The 23,948-nt window shown below is 45.4% G+C and overlaps 1 protein-coding gene across 4 annotated transcripts in view; it reads right to left on the reverse strand.

Moving 5' to 3' along the window:
• The window catches only part of CACNB2 (calcium voltage-gated channel auxiliary subunit beta 2), a 424,293-nt gene extending 404,624 nt beyond the window's left edge, over positions 1 to 19,669 (reverse strand). For 2 of the 4 annotated variants that reach the window (XM_039524807.1, XM_039524809.1), the window contains exons 1-2: positions 19,405 to 19,669; positions 2,935 to 3,027 (exon numbers count right to left, since the gene is read on the reverse strand). In XM_039524807.1, coding sequence (XP_039380741.1) covers positions 2,935 to 3,027; positions 19,405 to 19,515 — 204 coding nt within the window. In that variant the 5' untranslated portion in view covers positions 19,516 to 19,669. Of the gene's footprint in view, positions 1 to 2,934; positions 3,028 to 9,764; positions 9,804 to 19,404 lie in introns of those variants that run through there. The other 2 variants (XM_039524806.1, XM_039524808.1) reach the window with 2 other exon arrangements.
• Between the last annotated feature and the right edge of the window lie 4,279 nt (positions 19,670 to 23,948).

Genomic DNA, 23,948 nt, shown 5'->3' on the forward strand with positions numbered 1-23,948 from the left:
TCTGAAGCACTTAGAGGAACATGATCAGGAACAGTCAGCATGGATTCACCAAGGGCAAATCATGCCTGACTAACCTAATTGCCTTCTATGATGAGATAACTGGCTCTGTGTATGAGGGGAAAGCAGTGGATGTGTTATTCCTTGACTTTAGCAAAGCTTTTAATACGGTCTCCCACAGTATTCTTGCCGGCAAGTTAAAGAAGTATGGGCTGGATGAATGGACTACAAGGTGGATAGAAAGCTGGCTAGATCGTCGGGCTCAACGGGTAGTGATCAATGGCTCCATGTCTAGTTGGCAGCTGGTATCAAACGGAGTACCCCAAGGGTTGGGCCTGGGGCCAGTTTTGTTCAATATCTTCATTAATGATCTGGAGGATGGCGTGGACTGCACACTCAGCAAGTTTGCAGATGACACTAAACTGGGAGGAGTGGTAGATACGCTGGAGGATAGGTATAGGATACAGAGGGACCTAGACAAATTAGAGGATTGGGCCAAAAGAAACCTGATGAGGTTCAACAAGGACAAGTGCAGAGTCCTGCACTTAGGACAGAAGAATCCCATGCACTGCTACAGACTAGGGACCGAATGGCTAGGCAGCAGTTCTGCAGACAAGGACATAGGGGTTACAGTGGACGAGAAGCTGGATGAGAGTCGACAGTGTGCCCTTGTTGCCAAGAAGGCTAACGGCATTTTGGGCTGTATGAGTAGGGGCATTGCCAGCAGATTGAGGATGTGATCAACCCCCTCTATTCGACATTGGTGAGGCCTCATCTGGAGTACTATGTCCAGTTTTGGGCTCCACACTACAAGTAGTATGTGGAAAAATTGAAAAGAGTCCATCAGAGGGCAACAAAAATGATTAAGGGTCTGGAACTTATGAGGAGAGGCTGAGGGAACTGCGATTGTTTAGTCTGCAGAAGAGAAGAACGAGGGGGGATTTGATAGCTGCTTTCAACTACCTGAAAGCGGGTTCCAAAGAGGATGGATCTAGACTGTTCTCAGTGGTAGCACATGACAGAACAAGGAGTAATAGTCTCAAGTTGCAGTGGGGGAGGCTTAGGTTGGATATTAGGAAAAATAATTCACTAGGAGAGTGGTGAAGCACTGGAATGGGTTACCTAGGGACGTGGTGGAATCTCCTTCCTTAGAGGTTTTTAAGGTCAGGCTTGACAAAGCCCTGGCTGGAATGATTTAGTTGGGAATTGGTCCTGCTTTGAGCAGGGAGTTGGCCTAGATGACCTCCTGAGGTCCCTTCCAACCCTGATATTCTATGATTCTATGAAAAAGCAAGGAAATCTTGCAAGGAAAGGAGACAAAAAACAAAATGTTGCATGCCTCGTTGTAGTAAAATGGTGAATTCTGCAGCAAAAATGCCAAATTCTGCACCTGCAAAATCCTGAATGAAATGGATGGGAAAAATCATTTATCAGAGCTTTGTTGCAGGTTTTCTTCAGACTCAGGCACATGTCACTGCATTGTTAACATTTGCTTCACATTTTCAAGGTTCTGTCCTCAGCCATAACAGCTTTTTTTTATTTTTTTTTAAGACACTGAGTTTATTTAAAGACACTGAGTTTCTGGAGCACAATTCTGCAGCTACACTGTGCCTTGGATATACTTTATTGTCACTGTGGTTTTCACTAACTCTATGGGCCAAATCAACCGATACGCAATAAACCCACAATAAGTACTGCAAACTTTACAAGGCTCTGTAGCAGGAAGAGAGCCTGATCCTTAAACTCTTGTATTAGAGACCTGGTATGAGGCATGACCTGCTCACAGAATCTGGCAAGAACAGGGCTGATATTGCAAAAATACACATTCCTAAGAAGTGCAAGTCACAGAATACTCACGCAAACACATCTCAATATCAAGTGGTACTAGAACAACCTGATATCAAGGATGGCACAAAAACATTCCCCAAGGATAACAGGAACACACTAACCCCTCCTAAAAGATAAGGTCAGGACGTACATAATGGAGATGTTTTGATCAAACCAACATGTACAAGGTGATGAGTGATAACTAGCCATGTCAGGGGGCAGTAACTATGTCAGAGGGGCTTGTTTGTTATTAACTTGTTTGTATCGGGTATAAAGATCAATCTCAGAAGGAGTATCTTTGTCTGCCATTCACTGAGCTGGTCCATTGTTACGGGCATACGTGTATTAGTGGACCAGTAGAGTCTGCAGGATATTAGTGCCATACTTCGTTGACAATAAACCTGGCAAGGAACCTTCATCCCTTAACGGACCTTGTGGTCATTGGGCGGTTCGCTCAAGGTCTGCCTTGCCAGCTTTTCTGCGCTGGGCTGGGGAGGCATACAGAGCAAACACACACGCAGCCAAACATCTATCAACATCTAACCACAGGCTCCCCCTCAGAATTTCCCTGGCATTATTCCATCAAAACTAATGAATCCACTCTGAAATCTGGTGGATTCACACAGTGTGAATGACTCTGCACTGATTCTCTGTCCTTTACAGCCCTCTCCCAGCTCCATGGCAGTCTGGTGGGACCCAGGCTGCCAAGGATTTCCTTTTCAGCTGGGCTCCTGAAATAACACTGGGAAGAATGAGAAAAGCATCTAAGTTAATGCTGCCTCACACAGCAATATTTTAAGCAGGGAATACCTCTGGGGGTGGGGGGGGCTATAATGTCTGCTAGAGCGGTCACTCCAGGCCCTCCCACCAGTCTCCCCATCTCCCTACATACTTAATCACTTCATGGAATTTATGTGATAAAATAAATACTGCTCTCAGCAACAGCAAATAAGACTAACTGAAAGCTACTATGTTCTGTGTCCAATAACACCACACTGTGCCTTGATCACTAATACTGCAAGAAAAAGTCTGTCTAGTCTGTCCTGAACACCAATAAGTTTGCAATATCCTTTGAAAACTGAATGACAAACTAAAAAAAGCATAACATACCTGACGTACAAAACTATTAGAGGTAGTGTCAGAAGATGTACTCCCATCTGATCCTTTAAATCGGTTTTTTCTTCTTGCACCTTTTCCGTAAGACTATAAAAATAAAACAGGAATACTGTTAATTTCCCTTACACAGAAACATTATCAACATTCCCTTACACAGAAACATTATCAAATACAAACATTATCGATGTAATATGACATGTTTCACTGCTAGGGGCTCACCTGGGCAACCTTCCTCAAGTTGGGGTTAGCAATTACGCAAGTAATTAATGGGACACGTGCATAAGTAAGTGCTGACCAACATGAATAAAGTTTGCACAGTCAAGCCCTGAAAGGTTCTCTCTCTCCTTTCAGGTTCAGTGAAGCAGTTTTATAAATTAGTACAATGCAATATTATATTCACAAGTCAGAATGAAGATTGGTTTTATTTTATTTTATAGTTACTTTAAATGTATTTCTAATAAGAGAGATGCTGGAGAAGTCTATAGTACATCCCAGTTATGAACCAAATCAGCTGGGAATGTGAATGATAATTGGGAACTGTTTAAGAACAGTTTACTAAATGCTACAAAATCCACACTCATACAACCGAGAAAGAAGATTACACTGGTCAATAGTCCAGCCTTACTTAGAGGGGAAGTGAAAGCAGCCATAATAAATAAAACCAATGGAAAAAGGGGGGAATTGATAATAATGAACATAAATTAAAAGCTAAGAATTGTAGAAAATTGACAATGGAAGCAAAAAAACACCAGGTAAAATCTATAGTCAGAGTTAAAGATAATAAAAATGAGCTTTTTAAAATATATCAGGAACAAAAGGAGTCCTAACAATGGTATTGATTCATTACTAGTTGGATATGATAATAATAATGCACAAAAGGAAGACATATTCAATTAATATTTCTGTTCAGTAGCGACTTCCCTCTTGGTCACTGTACACAACACCACTATCCTGCCTGTCACTCAAGCCCATAACCTATGCATCATAGTTGACTTGGACCTCTCTCTAGGTCCTCACATCTCGGCTATTTCTAAATCTTTCTACTTAACACCACTAATATACAGCCTTTTCTATCCATCCACACAGCTAAACGCTTGTCCAGGTTCTCACTATCTCACATCTTGATTACAAGAACATCCTTTTCTCTAGCCTTGACAAATGCAATCTTGCCTTGCTCAGATCCATTTAGAGTACAGCTGCAAAGATTATTCTTCTAGCCCATTGCTTTGACCATTTCACCCCTCTCTTTGAATCCCTCCACTGGCTCCCTCTTCTCGATCACATCAAACTTATGCTGCTTGTACTCACTTTCAAGGCCCTTCTCAGTTGATCCTCACCCAGTCTATCATCTTTCATTCACTATCAAGATGTCAACTCCTGCCTCCCATCAGCCAATAATGCCAGCCTCCATCTCCCACTTGTTAAATTTTCAAACCAGCACCTCAGTTCTTTCTCCCATGCTACCCCTCACACCTGAGTGTTCCCCATAAACATTCAAAAGGCTACCTCATTATCCTCCTTAAAACTCTCCTTTGCCGTGATGTCTACAAAAATGTGACAACAGCCTCTGGTGTGCGGATACCACTTCCTATCATGCTGATCAATATTGTCTCATTGTTTCCTTCTACTCCCTCATATATTTATCTGTATCTGTCTTTGTTTCTTGTCTGATACTGTAAACTCTTGCACAGAGTAAAAAAAACAAAACAAAATAAAAGGAGGAAAGATTTTGGCATCTGAGGAAACTGGAGGTTGATAGGATCCTCATCATGCTAAAGAGGTAGTGGGCCACGTAATCCCCTCTTAAATTTACTCTTGCTACTAATCATGTATATGTTTGTAACTGCATGGCAGCACTTCTTAACAAAAAATTGGATTTCCTAATACTCTCCTCAACATTGCTACACCAAACATTCAAAAATCCTGACTCAGTCTCCCCACAAAAAAATCATGAGATTATTTTTAAAATTCTCATGATTTTAAAGTCAATACATTTTGGGTTCTTTTTAATTGCCCTCTGGTATTTGAGCCCTTAGGGTTCAAATTTTCAAGCTTTTCTCCAAACTTTGAAGGCTAGCAACTTGCTTTTTTGTTTTTAAATGAGAGCTGAGATTCTCACATAATCACATGACTCCAGGAGCTGTGGATTTAAGAAAAACACCAAATATGATAAAATGTTGAGATTTGGGATCACTGATTCTGTCTTTTTATTATATTTTGCCTCTTCCTGTGCATTTCCTCCCAGCTGTGTTGTGCAAGATCAATTGCATGAACAATTGATTTTTCACAATGTACATAATACTAGGCTGGAAATTTCAGTATTAAAATTAGGTATTTTGTCTACATTTTGCTTATATTCCAGGAAGAAGTATATAACAGTTGGTTATAACTGAACAATTACAAATAACAGGCTGAATTGTGACACATGGCTACTGGCCTAAATAAGTGACAAGGTGGGCAGCCTTTCTTGAACCCAATGCACCAAGGTACTGCATATGCTTTACCGTACTTCTGAATGTTCCAGCATGCTCCCACCAGGGCAGCCTGCTCCATAGGCTTGTACACAGTAGTATTTATGCAGGGAACAGTCCCTGTAGTCTGGGCCTGTATGCTATATGCACAAAGGCAATGCTCCTCAGTACTATCCAAGAATATCTGCATGTGGTCAGCAACAATCTGGCACAAAGTAATTGTATTCGTTTCACAATTAGTAAGACTCCAGTCCTGCAAACACTTAAGTATAGGTATAACTTCAATCATGGGAGCAGTCTCACTGACTCAATGGGAATGCTGATACAAGTAAAGTTATGCATGCCCTTAAGTGTTTATATAGAATGGGGACCTTAGCGTGCTTTATTACTTAGTTACTTAGGTGTGTAAAGTTCTTTTAAAATGGGCTGCGTTGCTAGAGACAAAGAAACACAACACACACATGTTTAAATTCTGTTGCTTCTAAAATACCAGTCAGGCTGTGTAAGACTTTTTTTTTTTAACTACAAGTATTTTTGTAAAAATTGTTCATCCACCACACTCTTTAAGAAGAAAAGTGATGAAGACATGTTTTTCATTCTCACTTTTACCTAAAAATAAGTCACTCACCCTTTATTTAAATCCATCTTACCTAATAAACCATGAAAATCATATTAATCATCTTACACATGCATACTGGTTCCCTGCAAATTAACACTGTTTCATATATGAACAATTATTTCTAAGTTATTAGGAGCTGAAGAGTGTTCATTTTTCCACAATGAAACCCTACGATTTTAACAAGATCCCTGCTGTGTCCAATGCCCAGAAAGCCTGCATCCACAATACTTAATTTTCCAACGTACATAAACAGAATACATGGTTGATCACCAAAGGAAAAATGCTATGCTAAATTGCATCTGGAAAAGTGGATCTAATGGCATCAAATTACTCAATCCACAACCAGAAAACCAGTCAGTGTGGATGAAAAATAAGGTGTAAATTTTTAACAGTGACAATAATTAACCACTGGAACAATTTACCAAGAGTTGTGGTGGAGTCTCCCTCACTATTTTAAAATTAAGATTGGATGTCTTTCTAAAATGTATACTCACATAATTATTTTGGGGAAAGTTCTATGGCCTGTGTTATATAGGAGGTGAGATTAGATGATCACTATGGTCCCTTCTGGCCTTTGAATCTATGGAAAATCCTAAATGCATATCTATGAACAATCAGCTACCATTCATTTGTATTTTACACCAAGGCAGAAAAAAGCAGCATCTGTAATGCTCTCAGTAGAAGCTGATCCCCAGCCTATAATGGAAAATACAGTACTAGTCATTAAGACTGATATTAAAGAGTTAGAGGCATAGCTAAAATTTTAAAAACAGACATGTTTGCCTCATTCAAAGACTCAAAGAAGGATTCAGAGGATTCAGCCAGCAGTCACTAACGCTACTTCTGGGGGAAATCTGCACCACTGCACGTGCGCAGAATTCATGTTCCCCACAGATTTCTTTGCTTCCCTGCAGAAAAAAATGACTTTCTGATGGGGAAGCAAAGGGAAGCTGCAAAAGTGGTCATGCGCTGCTCCCCAGCAGCGCGGGTGCATTGTTTCGGTGTATCCGGAGCAGCCAGCAAAGAGGTAAATCCCTGGAAGAGGGGCCAGGATGCAGACGCCCCAGCCAGTGGCTCCTATCCTGTGCTCGGCTCAGCTGCTAGCCCCAGCAGGGCTAGGGAGGATGGGATTTCATCTTCCCCTGCAAGGAGCAGCCAGGGTCAGGACACCCCGCCCCCGAAACCTCTCCGGCTGCAGGAAGCTCCGCACTCCCCTCCTTCCTGCCCCCATTGCTCCTCAGCCCCAGAGGGGAGGGGTCACTGTATGAGGAGCTGCTCCCTATCTGCTCAACCCCCATGCTCCCAGACCCACCTCATACCCAGATTGCCCCACCAAGCCTCACCCCCTGCACCCAGACCCCTCCCACTGAGACCCCTGAACCCGAACCCATAACCCAACAAGCATCAACTTCTGCATCTGGACCCTACCCCTGCACCCAGACTGCCCCCCGCACTTGAACCCTACCCCAACAAACCCTATCCCACCTGCACCTGGACCACCCTCACTAGCCCCTGGCACCTAGACCCCCATCCCACTGAGCCCCATCAAGCCAGCACCTGCACCCCATCAAACCAGCACCAGACCCCCACCCCGCTGAGCCCTCCACACCCAACCCCCCCGCCACAGAGCCCCAACCACCTTCACCTGGACCCCCTGCAAAGTCCCATTGTCTCTGCACCCAGAACCCCCTACCATTCCCCCCCCGCACATGGACTCCCCCTAAACCAAGCTGCCTGCACCCAGATTGCCCCACACAGAACTCTATCACACACCCCCGGATCTCCCCACACTAAGCCCCTCCACATTTGGATCCTGCTGCGCTGAACATGCCTGTCTACATCCAGGGGCGGCTCTAGGATTTCCGCCGCCCCAAGCAGGGTGGCAAGCCGCGTGGGGGCGCTCTGCTGGTCGCCGGTCCCACGGCGCCGGTGGACCTCTCACAGACGTGCCTGCGGAGGGTCCACTGGTCCCGCGGCTCTGGTGGACCTCCCGCAGGCATGCCTGCGGATGCTCCACCGGAGCCGCGGGACCAGCGGCCCCTCCGCAGGCACGTCTGCGGGAGGTCCACCAGCGCCGCAGGACCAGCGGACCTTCCACAGGCATGCCTGCGGGAGGTCCGCCGGGGCCGCCTGCCGCCCTCCCGCGGGACGCTGCCCCAAGCGCGCGCTTGGCGCGCTGGGGTCTGGAGCCGGCCCTGCTACATCTAGTGTGCTTGGCATGCAGGGACAGGCCTGGATGCTGTCAGGGTTAGGTGCAGCCTCACTGCCGAGTCCATGTCCCGGGGTGGGGGCTGCAGGGTGATCTCCCACCTCTGTGCAGTCAGTGGCCTGTGCTCCACACTGCCATGCTGGAGCCTCCACATTTATTTATTAACAAATAAAATTTGCAGAATTTTAAAATATTGTGTACAGAATTTTTAAATTTTTGGTGCAGAATTCCCTCAGGAGTATAATGTCTCAGTACAAAAATGATAAGCTGGAGAGCATGAAAGAGAAAAAACAAAAATCAAGAGCTGGAATGCAGATTAGATGACCTATAGATCTGGGAATGAAGGACTAACATAAGGAACAAATGAGTACTTAAAGTAATTGAGAAGCATAATCCTGAAAGATTTGTAGAATCTCTTAATAGATAATTGCTGGAGTGAGAAGAGAATGTTCCTATTCTAACAGGCAGAACACACCAAGTGATCTTTCCTCCCCCTGCTGCAGCGGGATTCACGACCAAGAGACTTAAATGTGCACATGCACTAGATAAAGAGCAGAAACCTAAGGAAAATTCAGGACATACTACCGAATCCTACCACTCAGTTCAAGAACAATCCATTGCCACTGTAATCATCCCCACCAAATGGGGTTGTTCAGTGCTGCGGTATATCAAATCCTCTCTGATATTCAGTAGCATGTTAGCCATACCACGATTCAGAGGCAAGTACTGCAAGCACTTCAGTCAGTACGCTCTATAGACTAGCATCTGGTGAGTCCCAATAAGCACTCAGACACACAGCTCAGACAAAAGCAATTGTTTAGTAGGGCTGGCAAAAAAGGTGGTCACAAATATCCCACATACAACAGCTTAAATGACAACAAAAGATAAACATCACAATTCCTCCTTAGTCCATAGGAGGGATTCTGAAAGAGGATTAGGCTGACTCAGGCACAGTACCTGGAATGCCCCAAATAGGTGCAATAGGGTATCAGTCAGTAGTTCCCAACATGCTAGGGTTCAACTTCATAGTGATATCTCTTTGGGGGCTCCTCCATGCAGTTGTCCAGTTGCTGTGGAGACTGCTTTCCCTCTAACAGTGTTTAGGCTGCAAGCTCCACCCCACAGTCTCCTGCTCTTTTACTAGTTGCTTGAAGGGATGCTGCTTCAGCGCCCCTGGCAGACCCCTCCAAGACCTCCTTTATTCAGAAACCCGGATGTAGGGTCAAGTCTTTGTTCCTTCCCCACTGGCCTTGTGTCAGCCTGCAATATGCTGTTGCCACTACCGCTGCTAACAACGGCCTCTCCCTTATGGGGCGCTTTGCTTCTCATCAGTCTCCGATCTCAGGCTACCTCTGCTCTGTTGCTGGATCTCAAGAGGGCCAGCTCCCTTCCCACAACAGCCACTTTCAAAGAGTTTCTGCCACCCTCACCCTCTTAGCCAGGAGAGGGGACTAGGCCTGCTCTCCTCACTCAGACCAACTGTCTCCCTAACTGCCAGGGAATCTTCTTCCTCCTGCTGACTTACTACATTCCAGAGGTGACAATTCATCCCACCATAGATTAAGACCTCTCCGCCTTCAGTCTGAGTGAAAGGAGTGTGTAAGACAGGCACTGGTTCTTGGGGCACATGTGCTCATCCCAGCAAGCCTCTTACAACCCTTGGGCCCTTTAAGACTGGGAGCTGTTGTTGGAGGTCTGATCCTGCCTGCTCCTACTCATATGGCAGATGGATGATGGGTGGAGACCTGAGAGAAACCAGTGAGGGCAGCTGGTTCCTTGTGACTGTTCAGGTGACTAAGCTGGGGTCTGGCCCATGTGTGCCAATGGATCTATCTTGCTTTAAGAACAACAGGATGTACGTACACATTTGTAGATAATATTCACAAAGTGCGAAAACAAATTACACAATACTCACTCCACAACATCAATTTCTCTCCAAAAATCGAGACTGAACTACTGCAAGGACCTAAAATCAAATGTGCTTAGCCTCGTGACAACAGTACACATTCACACACACAGAATTCTTATATTAGAGGATAACCTAAGTATTAATTAGAAATAAAAGCAAGAACTCCTGAAATGTGGAAGACAGAAGCCCCTTGAAAAAGAAAGAAGGGAGCACCTATTGCCATAACAAAGCCATCACAATAAGGCTTGATGTTTGAGGCTCTGTAAAAGGATATGAAAGAGATTAAGAAAAAAAGGAAACACGGAAGAAGGAACTTGTTTTCATTTACAATTTGTCAAGCCATTAGGAAATTAATTGACAGATAACATAGAAGGAGGTAAAGAGAGGGCAAGATGAGAAGGAAATAATTAGGAAGGAACTCACTTCAGATAAGATATTTCCCCTCTCAGCAGGTTATTTCATAATTGCCAATTACAGGGTTTCATGAACCTTCCTCTAAAAGTATCCCACCCTGGCCTCTGCTAGAGATAGGATAATGTACTAGATCAGTGGTTCTCAACCTGCGGTCCACTTGTGGCCCAATCAGCACAGAGCTGTGACCCATGACACATCCTCAGGTTCATACAGGTAGTATTAGATACAGCCCACAATGGTAAATAGGTTGAGAACCACTGCACTAGATGAACCAATATTCTGTTCTGGTATGGCAATAGTGCTAGAGATTTAGTCTCTGGACTTCACACACAAAATCAGTTTGGAAGCAGAAGCTGAACTGTGGACTCATTAGAAAAATAGGACCAGACAGATGAAGCAATTACCATGGAAGAATTGCAAAGCATTGCCACTTGCTCTCTGTCTGTAACTAGAAATTATCAGGTGGACCTATATTCTTAAGAAATTACTTGATTGCTAAACTGATGAGTTCTCTTTTATTTGGCTTTTTGTTTATGAAAAGCTGATGAAATAGGAAGTCAAGGGAAAAAAATAAAGGCCTGATTTTCACAGGTACTGAGCACCCCAAGCTCCCACTGATGGAGTTATGGGTGCTCATGACTAAGGCTAAGATTTTGTCATGGTTGTTTTTAGCAAAAGTCATGGACAGGTGACAGGCAATAAACAAAAATCCACAGAAGCCATGACCTGTCCGTGACTTTTGCTGCTGTGGCTCCATGGTTTGCCCCGCCACTGTGGTGGCTGGGAGCTGTGGGGTTCCCCCTCTGCCCGCAGTAGCTGGGGGCTGCAGCATGACCATATTTCCCAAAGAGAATATGGGACACGCCCAACCCCTCACCCAAGATGTCCCTTTCCCTGCATGAGGCTGTTGCCCATCACTAGAACCCTGAGGAAGGCCCCCTCAGGAGTCTGCCACTTGTTGTGGAACATTGCAGGGGGGGGGCTATCACCTGTCGTTGCTGTCACCTGTTGCTGGAACCCTGCCAGGGCCCCGCTGGCTGCCAGCTCCAGAATCCAGCAGCTCCAGCAGAGAATGTCACGGAGGTCTCTGGAAGTCATGGATTGTGTGACTTCCATGATATCCATGACATAAACGTCGCCTTACTCATGACCTCTGAAAATGAGGTGCTCAGTGTCCTGACTTTTTTCTGAGAGGGTCACATCTAAGTCCCCTACAGAATTATACACATACTCCACTTTAGGAACTGTGAGTAGTCCCATTGAAGTCATAAGGCTCTGCATAAGAATGGCCATAATGGGTCAGATCAAAGGTCCATCTAGCCCAGTACCCTGTCTTCCAACAGTGGCCAATGCCAGTTGCCCCAGAGGGAATAAACAGAACAGGTAATCATCAAGTGATCCATCCCCTGTCACCCATTCCCAGATTCTGGCAAACAGAGGCTAGGGATGCCATCCCTGCCCATCCTGACTAATAGCCATTGCCCTAGCCTCCATGAATTTATCTAGTTCTTCTTTGAACCCTTTTATAGTCTTGGCCTTCACAACATCTTCTGGCAAGGTGTTCCACAGATTGACTGTGTGTTGTGTGAAAAAAAATTCTGTTTGTTTTAAACCTGCTACCTATTAATTTCATTTGGAGGCCCCTAGTTCTTGTGTTATGAGAAGGAGTAAATAACACTTCCTTATTTACTTTCTCCACACCAGTCATGATTTTATAGACCTCTATCATATCCCCAAGCTGAAAAGTCCAAGTCTTATTAATCTCTCCTCATACAGCTAATCATACCCCTAATCATTTTTGTTGCCCTTTTCTGAACCTTTTTCCAAGTCCAATATATAATTTTTTAGATGGGGTGACCACATCTGCACAGAGTATTCAAGATGTGGTTGAACCATGGATTTATATAAAGGCAATATGATATTTTGTCTTATCTATCCCTTTCTTAATGATTCCCAACATTTTGTTTGCTTTTTTGACTGCCGCTGCACATTAAGTGGATGTTTTCAGAGAACTATCCACAATGACTCAAGGGGCCACCAAATGAAATTAATAGGTAGCAGGTTTAAAACAAACACAAGAAAGTATTTTTTCATGCAACGCGCTGTCAACCCCTGGAATTCCTTGCCAGAGGGTGTTGTGAAGGCCAATACTATAACGGGGTTCAAAAGGGAGCTAGATAGATTCATGGAAGATAGCCATTGATGGACCTATTAGCTAGGATGCACAGGAATGGTGTCCCGAGCCTCTGTTTGCCAGATGCTTGGATTGGGTGACAGGGCATAGATCACTTGACTATAACCCTTTGGGGCACCTGCCATTGGCCACTGTAAGAGGACAGGATACTGGGCTTGATGGACCTTTGGTCTGAGTCTGTATGGCCGTTCTTATGATCTCTTTCTTGAGTGGTACCAGCTAATTTAGAACCCATCATTTTATATGTATAGTTGGGATTATGTTTTCTAATGTGCATTACTTTGCATTTATCAACATTGAATTTCATCTGCCATTTTGTTCCCCAGTAACTCAGTTTTGAGAGATCCTTTTGTAGCTCTTCGCAGTCTGTCTGGGACTTAAATATCTTGAGTAGTTTTGTACCATCTGCAAATTTTGCCACCTCATTGTTTACCCCTTTTTCCAGATAATTTATGAATATGTTGAACAGGATTGGGCCCAGTACAAAAACCTGGGGGACACCACTATTTCAGGGGCAGCAGGTTTGTATAATTTTTCGTGGTGCCCAGAACAGGCCAAGTCCCCATCCTCCCCCCCTCCCCCGATCCCCTGCCTGCCTTGTAAATCAATATATATTTTTTAAAATAATGTACAAATATGAGGGCTCTGGGGTGGGGCTGGGGATGAGGGTTTGGGAGGAGCTCAGGCAGAGGGTTGTGGGGGTGAGGGCTGCGGCCAGGGATGAGGGGTGCACAGTGCAGGAGGGGGCTCAGGGTTGGGGTGTGAGGGCTCTGGCTGGGGATGTAGGCTCTGGGGTGGGGCAAGGCCAGGGATGAGGAGTTTGGGGTGCAGGCAGGCTGCCCCCGGCTGGGGCCAGAGAGGAGGACTCCCCCCACCATCTCTCCACCAGCAGCAGTGAGCTCCAGGGGAGGGACACCCTCTTCTCCCCGGCAACACACTCACCTTGTACCACTGTTAGTGCACATGCTCCTAGGGCCCCTCTCAGGTCCCAGAAGTCCCACCACCTCCCCTGGGTGGGTGCGGGCGGGGGGGGGGGTAGCATCATGTGTGCACCTCCTGCCCTGCTGCTGCCTCTCACTGTAGCCTCACTGGGGGTGGGGGATAGGGCTGCCCCTTGCCCAGCATGGGGCAGGAGCAGTGATTGTAGAACGGGAGGAGGGGGGGGCTTCCGGTGTAGGGTCCCGTCAGAAAAGGGAAGGGTCCATCCACCCCAGGCAGAAGGGTAGGGTCAGGGTCAGCCTGCCCTGGCACTAGTGGTTGGGGGGCGCTAGGACCCTGTGAGAGCAATTGATGCCAGGAGCTGGCAGAGCAGAGCACAGCTGCAGGGGGCAGCCATACGCTGCTCCCACTGGTTGTTTAACGGACTTCCTGCTCCTGATATATTTAATGTTTGCTATTCCTTTTTGAGCCTTTGGCTAGAATGTTCATCAGATTCTTTTTGGCCTTCATGTAGGAGATCAAGCACTCACCACCTCCTGCTGGTCAGTATGGGAATTAGCTCAATTCCAGCACTCAAAGTGCCTCTTGCTGGCCACTGTCTCTCCTGCCTCAGGCCCAATGTCCTTCCCAGACCCCGGTACCCCTTACCCTGGAGTTCTGCCTCATAGCAGTGCCCCCCCCCACTCTGGAGCTCCCCTCCCAGGGGAACCCCCAACCCTCTACTCACACCTTGCCTCAGTGGCTACTACAGTCATCATCTAGCCCCTGTTCTCTGGGGCAAACTGCAGTCTGTAATAGCCACTCACCACTGGCAAGGCAGTTGGACCTGCTGCCTTTCTTGGCCCAGCTGTCTCCCTGCAGCCCTAGTACTTCCTTTGGCCTTCAGCAAGGCCTCAGCCTGGGTACTCGCCAGGCCAGAGCTCCCCAGCTCTGTCTGCCCTTGCCCTTGCCCTAGATACCCTGTGCTCCTTCAGACAGCTAGCTCCTTCTAGACTAGAGTGAGACCAACCTAGTGCCTCCCTTTGCCCTTATATCAGGCTGCCTTTCCAATCAACCTACCCTTTTTCCCTAGGAGCGAGGTAATTGTCCTGCTACACTTCCTAATTATATTTTACACTTCATTTGCCAGAGTTTATGCTCCTTTCTATTTTCCTCACTAGGATTTAACTTCCACTTTTTAAAGGATGCCTTTTTGCCTCTCACTGCTTCTTTTACTTTGTTGTTTAGCTATGGTGGCTCTTTTTTGGTTCTCTTACTATGTTTTTTAATTTGGGGTATACATTTAAGTTGGGCCTCTACTAGGGTATCTTTAAAAAGATTCCATGAGGCTTTCAGGGATTTTTCTTTTGGTGCTGTACCTTTTAATTTCTGTTTAACTAACTTCATTTTTGTGTAGTTCCCCTTTCTGAAATTAAATGCGACAGTGTTCGACTGCTGTGGTGTTTTCCCTGCCACGGGTATGTTAAATTGAATTATATTATGGTCACTATTACCAAGCAGTACGGCTATATTCACCTCTTGGACCAGAACCTGTGCTCCACTTAGGACTAAATCAAGAATTCCCTCTTCTCTTGTGGGTTCCAGGACTAGCTGCTCCAGAAAGCAGTCATTTAAGGTGTCAAGAAACTGTATCTCTGCATCTCTGCCTGAGGTGATATGTACCCAGTCAATATGGGAATAGTTGAAATCCCTCATTATTATTGAGGTTTTTGTATTTTAATAGCCTCTCTAATCTCCCTGAGCATTTCACAATCACTATCACCATCCTAGATAGGTGGTCTGTAATATATCCCTACTGCTATATTATTATTCAAACATTGAATTACTATCCATAGAGATTCTATGATACAGTTTGGTTCATTTAATATTATTACTTCATTTGATTCTATGCTTTCTTTCACATATAATGCCCCTCCCCTACCAGCATGACCTGTTCTGTCTTTCCCATATATTTTGTACCCCGTTATTACTGTGTGTCCCATTGATTATCTTCATTCCACCAAGTTTCTGTGATGCCTATTATATCAATATCTGCATTTAATACTAGGCACTCTAGTTCACCCATCTTATTATTTAGATTTCTAGCATTGGTATATAAGCACTCTAAAAATTTGTCACTTTTTAGCTGCCTGCCATCACATGATATAATTGAATGGGACTTTTTTTCATGTGACTGTTTCTCATCAGATCCTACCTGTATTTTCTCATCTTCCATCCTCTCTTCCTTATTAGGACATAGGGAATCTCCATTTATAGATTTATAGATTGGAGACCTAAAATGTATAGATTGGAGACCTAAACTTTTATCTAAAATCTTATCTACATAAGGATCAGAGTGTGCTAGTTATTACTATGTTTAATATTTATTTTAAAGTAGCACTCACCCAGAGGTCCCAGTCAGGGCCGGATTTAGGGCGATTCACCTGATTCCCCCAAATTGGGCCCTGCAACCCTAAGAGGGCCCTGCAACGTCCCAAATGACCCTCGGCCGATGTCCTGCCAAAGGCACCGGCAGCCAATAGAGCTGCCGCCGAAGTCCCAGCTCTTTCAAATCGGCCCCCGCAGTGCCTAAAGCCAGCCCTGGTCCCAGTCAGAATCAGAGCCCCATTATGCTAGGTGCTGTGCAAACACAAAGACATAATACGCTATTTGGGACAGGGACTAGCAGGTTTCAAGCATAATTTTCTTGATCAATGCCTCCAGGAACTTTATTTTGTTTGCAAACCATGTTGGAAAACCATAATATAAAAATCTTGCAACAGATTAATTACAGAGGATGTCGGTGGCTCAACAATATGGAAACAAACGATTAAGTATAATTGTTCCTCAAAACTGCTGTAACATGGTTTGGCCAGCCTTTGTTGATCCACAATATGGAACATGATATATAACCAAAATAAAAAAAAATATGCCTAGCATAGGTAAAATCCTAGGATAGGACACAGTTTTAAACCTGGATGCAAAGTTTGGTCACATCCATACAGGCTAAGCTAAGCTGTAGAATGATATTTTCAGAAGTCATCATTCCTGGAAATAACACTCCTGAAAGTACTTCAAGGAGAGACATTGCTGCATAAAACTTGAACGGTTCTCTGACCTCACTGCTGGGAATATTGGCATGGAATAATTCTAGCAGTATCACAAAACATGATAGCCCCAAGTATCTTAAACATGTGGGTAAATGGGCATTACTAGAATATATGTAGTACAGTAAGTAATGGATCACATACCCTACATTCAGCCTCTTTCTCACTGTGACTACTCATAATAACATCAAGTTTTTACTGTATTAATTTTTCAGAAATAATGGAACAAAAGGATAATGGTCTCTCAATACAATAAAATGCTAAGGAATTAATTAAATATTAATATTCAGACAAAAGGGTGTTCTATTCCAATAATGTAATTTCTTTGATATAAAAGGATTATATATGATTGGGATACGTGTCTAAAGGAGATGAGACTGTTTTGTCTGATGGACTTTGGTACAGAGAAGTGCAATTTGCTCCTTGCATTTACTAAAAAGCTTCGCTATCTTTACCACACACACAAAAAGCCACCATTTGTGCTCTAGCCATTCAGAAGCCAATTATATAAAACAGAATACAAGCACTGTACTGTACCTGAGAGACAAATAATGCAAGAGAGATTCTTTTGTGCCTAGTTAATACCACAGATAAGAATGAATTTTGTGACCAATAATGGTCATTTGTCCACATCAGAAAACCACTACAGAAATTTGGTACAGTTGTCAGTCTCTGCTCAGGATACGGCAGAAAGCAGAAGTATTTGTAGGTCAGGAATTAGGTGCCAGGGCACCACTGTGTGGGAAGGCTTGCAAAGCATATGCCCACACTGCTATATTTCTGCCTGTAGTTTCAGAAGTAGGGGCCTACCAAATTCACGGTCCATTTTGGTCAACTTCATGGTCAGAAGATTTTTAAAATTGTAAATTTAATTTCAGCTATTTAAATCTGAAATGTCACGGTGTTGTAATTTTAGGGCTCTTGACCCAAAAAGAAGGTTTGGGGGGAGTCACAAAGTTATTGTAGAGGGGGTTGTGGTACTGCCATCCTTACTTCTGTACTATTGTTGGCAGGGTGCTGCCTTCAGAGGTGGGCACCCAGCCAACAGCCTCAGCTCTCCGGCTGCCCAGCTCTGAAGTCGGCGCAGAAGTAAGGGTGGCAATGCCATGACCCCACTAAAATAATCTTGTGACTCCCCCTGCAACTTCCTTTTGGGTTAGGACCCCTGATTTGAGAAATGCTGGTCTCCCCCCGTGAAATCAGTATAGTATAGAGTAAAGGCACACAAAAGACCACTTTTCATGGGGGGAGACCAGATTTCACGGTTCGTGATGCGTTTTTCATGTCTGTGAATTTGGTAGCAAAAAGAAAAAAAACACTTTCTCTTTTCTTTTTTAAACATTAACTGGTTTCTCAATAGCTGAATTGTTATTCATTTTTAGTGATCTTCAATAAATGTCAATTTGACAGACTGACACCATTTTCATGTGACAATATTTCTAATCCAACATTTTTGTGATACAGTGGACTAAAATAAAGGATCAGAAACAGTTTTGACAACAACAACAAAAAGGTATCATCCCAAAGAGAACCGGAGAGTTCATTATTTCAAATGCACACAATCAGATATGAGCACACACTGGGTTTAAAAATAGCAAAATGAATCTATGCATATATGTAAGGTAAAGCTAAGAGAGATATTAGACAACATTAATACACTAAACCAGAGCTTCTCAAAATGCAAGATCTTCAACAGAGGTGTTAACCTCCATTTGTCTATCTCAAACATGCACACTCACCAATCTGTATACAATATATAATGTACTTTAACAGCATCCTTGGGGAGAAAACATGGTACACGACCCAGCTTCCTAATTTTATTCTAGAAGTTAGAATCTGTAAGGTCGGGAACACCTTTATCCCAGCCGAAGTCCATAAATTCTGTCTTCCCCTCTAAAGCAGGGTTCCTAATCTATGGACAAATATTGGATGTGAGGGGGGAGACAGGCTGTAGAGTAATATTGTAAGCAACATGTATATTGCACGAGATACAACAGGTTGTTAGAGATGGGGAAACAACCCTTTGTTTTAGAAAGGAAGGCACTGAACAACACAGTAGTGTGTTCTTACATTCATCTACACTCTTAGATAATGAAAAGCTTTACAAAATATCTATTTCACTGAACACTTCCTTGCATGAATATGTTTTAATTAAATTACATTTTAAGCAGGGAGGAGAAAGGATCTCAGATCTCTTCTAAGAGCTATCAAACTTCCCTTCTAGATGGGAATTGAAGTTAGAGTGTAAGGAGTTTGGGAGATCCAGCTGTTCCCCTCCTAATCTGGTTGAGGCTTTTCTGTTAGCTGAGAAGGGTTGGGACATCCGATGGCTCAAAGCGTTTCTTTGCAGCGAGGACTCTGTTTGGAGGGTGAGGGATGGATGTTCTAGTCCAGACAGCCACTCTTACGAGCACAGGGGATCGGCTTAGCTTTGCACATCTGTCCCTACGGGAACGGAGCGAGGGACTCCCCCTCCCCCAGAGCTGCCCCTGCCCCTTATGACTGCAGGGTCCTGATGGGGGGACGAAGCTGGAAGCCAGAGACTAGCTGAAGGGAGCCGGCAGACACCAAAGGCACAGCCAGGGACCCCTGGCCCACAGGAGCCCCTCACCCCACCAGGTACCTGCGCTGCTGTTGCGGCGGGTGGGGGGTTGTCCAGCAGCTCCATCTGCAGCTCCTGCGCCGCCGCCGCCGCCGGAGTGGGAGGCGATTTGGACATGTCGCTTTGGACCATTGGAGAAAAGTACCAGCCGGCTTCGCCCCACGCAAGCCCCGCAGTGAATCAGTGCAGAGCCCCGCGCCGGCACCGCCCGCTGCCGCTGCCTGCCCGGGGAGCGGGGACGAGGACGGGGACGGGCTCGGCTCCCTCAGCGCCGCGCCATCGGGAAGCCTTCAACGCCTGGCTGGGAGCAGGAAGAGGCGGCGGCCGCCGGGCGGGGGCGAAGGGAGGGAGGGTCCCTGGGACTCCGCGCCGCTGCCCCGCTCGCCTCGCCCGAGCTGCTGCTGGAGACTGGAGCGCGGGGAGCGGGCACCGCCGCCGCCAGGCGGAGGGGAGGAGACGGGGAGGCGCGCTGGGAAGAGGGAAAGCGGCAGTGACCGTCTCCCCCCACGCGAGCTCCCCGGCGGCCGCGGGAGGCGTCCGGCGGGGCAATCACTGCCCCCCTCCCAGCAAAGTTTCTCCTGACGGGCGCGAGGGTGGGGGGTTAACACTGAGGCGGCTGAGGCAGGTTGGTAAGGGCTGGATGCAGCCCAGTCCCCGACACCCCCAGCCACATCTGTCACCTCTCAAGGGCCAGAGACTCGCTAACGTGGTTGCAAAGCCGGGCCAAACTCGGGCTGCGGGACAGATGCAGCACCTCGCTGCGACCAGGGCTTCCTTTTATGGGCATTGCTGGTATTTGTGAAGTGCAGCCCCTACACAGGGCACAGGACTTGCGGGGCCCTTTCCCACAGAGTTTGCGGTCTAAAGACACCACTGTTGACAAAAAAAAATGAATGCAATTAAAAAAAATCCTTATATCTCTACCCTCTGTAAATGACAGCACAGATCACACTCGAAACGCCACTGGACCCAAAGGTCGAGTTTCCTTTGCTGTATGTCACAGCTTTCAAAGCGTGGCCATTGCTGGATTCGTGGTGGGGAGTGACCTCAGTATCCCAGGTTCCCCCATCTCCTGTTGAACATTATTCACAAAAATGTTCCCTCTATTTAATGATGAATACAAATGACCAAATACATTTTCCATTTTTTGTATACAGGCAGCTCTTGAAGCACAGTATGTTCTCCTCCTTTCCCGCACCAACTAAACTTATATATATCTAAGCAGACCTGGAGGATGATGCAGGACTCTTGCTGGCATAGTCCATCTCTAGCCAGCTATACAGTTGAAAGTACACAAAGGAAGATCAGGGAGTACTTGCTTTGTAGGTGATGATAACTCCTCCACAGTGATGCTGATTTGAAGAGGCAACTGGCATCTCAGGACACATCTACACTAGAAAATTTCACCACTAGAACTTTTGCCAGCTTGCAGCCACCATTATCGCTATGTTGCTAAAGCCTGTACACACCTGGCTGCTTTTGCTGGTGCTATGCATCCTCACTGCCAGAGGTTGTGTCTGACATGTCACCATTCAAGGCAACTGCACTTGCATTCCCCCTCCATGTCTACCAACGGCACTCACTCTAGGCTTCCAACTCTGTTACCTCTCCTGGGAAGAGACCTGCATTCCTCTCCCTCCTGACCAGGATTTTTTCCAGGTCCCACAATTCCTACATCACCTTTACTGTGATATTTCCAGCAATCCAGACTGCCTAAACAGGCCAACATCTGTGCTTTGCTTTCTTGCCAAAGGCTCACAAATAGTGAATTGCCAGCAGTTATAACTTACTACACAGCCCTTTATAACCAAGTACATTTATTCTTAAGATGAAATCATTATAGAGGAAACATATTAAAAACAATAAGTGAACCTACATGCATATTAATAAGCTTACCAGAGATCACACACCTTGCCCCCATCCCAACCCCCGACAACTCCAACAAGTACTCTGCTCTGGTAGGAGTCAGTCCTTCAAACTCTACCAAGGGGGTTTTCTGTAGTTACAAGTTCATAACAGCCTCAGCTCAGAACAAGCACAGCCACAAATAGTTCAGTCTTTTAAACAGCTTGGGCCTTTGATCTTCAGACTCTAGGAACAGATAATTGGCAGATAATCGTTGTCTCCTTAGTGTATAACTTCAAAAGGCTGGGTTTTTGCATAACCCAAGGTGGGAATTTGCATTCACCTCCCCCTAAAAATTCCCCAGGTGGACACTCAAATGTCCCAAAAGTCCATTCTTGTCTGGCACTTTGTTCAGTATAGTCCTTTGAAATTCATAACACTTCCCAGGATTCACAACCCAACCACCCCCTAGAGAAGTTGCATGCAGTTCTAGCCCACAATAACATATAACTTTTGCATTTAATACAATGGACTCCCAAGATACTTAAACTTAATTCAGTAAGATTGTTCAATTGTAGGAAATTGCCATACCTGTCACGAGATAGAAGACATGGTACACTGTTGCTAAGCATCCCCATGTCCCCTGAGGCACAGTCCAGCTCAATGCCTTGTGGGACCTTTAATTCCCTGGATGCAGTGCTGATATCCCACAGGGTTTTTTTTAAAGTTCACAATTCCTCTTGTCACTTTTCTCGCCCTGCCATCTCACCAGCAGAAACATGGATGCGACATACGTCAGAGGATGGGGAAAGGAAAAGATTTGGAGTGGGACAACCTATACACCAACAACACACATGAGCCCTATCAGGATTGACCAGGTTTCTCACTATAGTGGTGCTGGAATCACCAAGACTAATAAAATTATTGGTGATTTCATTTACTATGTGTATGATGCTTCTTATGGACTGACTCTGAATTTTATGTCTGCCATGACAATGGTTGATGTCTGCAACCCCCTGCAATAATCCATGGATAAGGCTGGGCATACTCTGGATCCAGCTTTTGGGACAGAAGTGGAGATTGGAGGGATAGAAATGACTGTTGTCATGTGCCAGCCATTGTCTCCTGTGGTTTGAGGTTTGGGGTATATCTATCCTGACTGGATGAGTGATCTTTTTCGATGGAACTAGTGAGGTTCCAGACAGACAACAGAATGGATAAGGCGTCGGTGGTGCTGGAAGGATTGCAAAAGTGTGGGGGCAGTTGGTCAACATTGGCCTGGTCACCCCTCCATCATGACAGAGGGGCAGCTGGGCCAAATTTGAATCAGTGCCACTGCGATGTGGTGCATGGAGGTGCAATGCCACTCAAAAGTGACCTGACTGCTCTGCTGCCTTGATGAAGGGGCAACTGAGCCAAGGGAAGGAGCTCCACCATCATGCTGCCCAGCTTTTTTCAGGGGCCAAGGTAGGGCCTAGATCCCTCATTGTGCCCCTTCCAACTTGAGGTTTTCAAAAGTGGGGGTTGTAATGAAATGCTAAACTGTAGTATACTGTTCAGCCACTTATTTAAATGAACCACAGACATACCTGCAGAACATTAATGGATCTTATGCTGAACACATCTGGTGTGTATAAGCAAGCTCCGTGATCAGTCCATAACTGATGCAGACGTACATGACATGGTGTCAGAAGTAAACTAAGAACAGAAACGGAAGGAAAACAGCAACAAAGGTTGCAGATGGAAGGAAAACAGCAACAAAGACTACAAGATCTAGCAACATGCCACTCTTCAGTGCCCCCAGAGAACGTCAGCTTTGACAAACCTTTGCAATGGACAGACTGGAAGCAGTATTTTGTAAGATTTTGAATTGCAAACAAACTCCACAGAGAAGCTGGAGATATACAAGTATCTTTAATTTATGTTATAGGGAAGCAGGCAGAGGATATCTTTAAATCCCTTGACCTTACTGTGACGGAGCGATTCTGGCGGGACCCAACTGAGAGTGCCAAATCAGGACCAATTGCTCAAACAGGGCAGTTACAGCCCTAGGCTGGGGTTTTTCCACCTCTAAGGCAAACCAAACCAGCCAGACAAAAAGGACTTTGGTTTCACCCCACTGGCTAACCACAAGTCACACAAGCAATTTCCTTAGACACTCCAGTCTCCCAGTATCACCACCAGTGCACTCGTCCTGGGGATGAATGGTTATGAAAACCAACACCCCAATAAAAGAAACAGGTTCTCTCAATCCCAAAGGACCAAGCCCCAGACCCAGGTCAATATACACATCAGATCTTACCCACAAATCACGCTGTTGCCAATCCTTTAGAATCTAAAATCTAAAGGTTTATTTACAAAGGGAAAAAGGTAGAGATGAGAGGTAGAATTGGTTAAATGGAATCAATTACATACAGTAATGGCAAAGTTCTTAGTTCAGGCTTGCAGCAGTGCTGGAGTAAACTGCAGGTTCAGATTAAGTCTCTGGAACATCCCCCGCTGGGATGGGTCAACAGTCCTTCATGCAGAGCTTCAGTTTGTAGCAAAGTCCTTCCAGAGGTCAGAAGCAGGATTGAAGACCAGATGGAGATGATGCATCAGCCTTATATAGACTTTTCCAGGTGTAAGAATCTCTTTGTCCACACTGTGGAAAATTACAGCAAAAATGGAGTCTGCCGTCACATGGACAAGTTTCTGCATACTTTGCTGAGTCACAAGGC

This window comes from Mauremys reevesii, linkage group 2 (genome assembly GCF_016161935.1).
Source record: "Mauremys reevesii isolate NIE-2019 linkage group 2, ASM1616193v1, whole genome shotgun sequence".
Taxonomy (NCBI): Eukaryota; Metazoa; Chordata; order Testudines; family Geoemydidae; genus Mauremys; species Mauremys reevesii.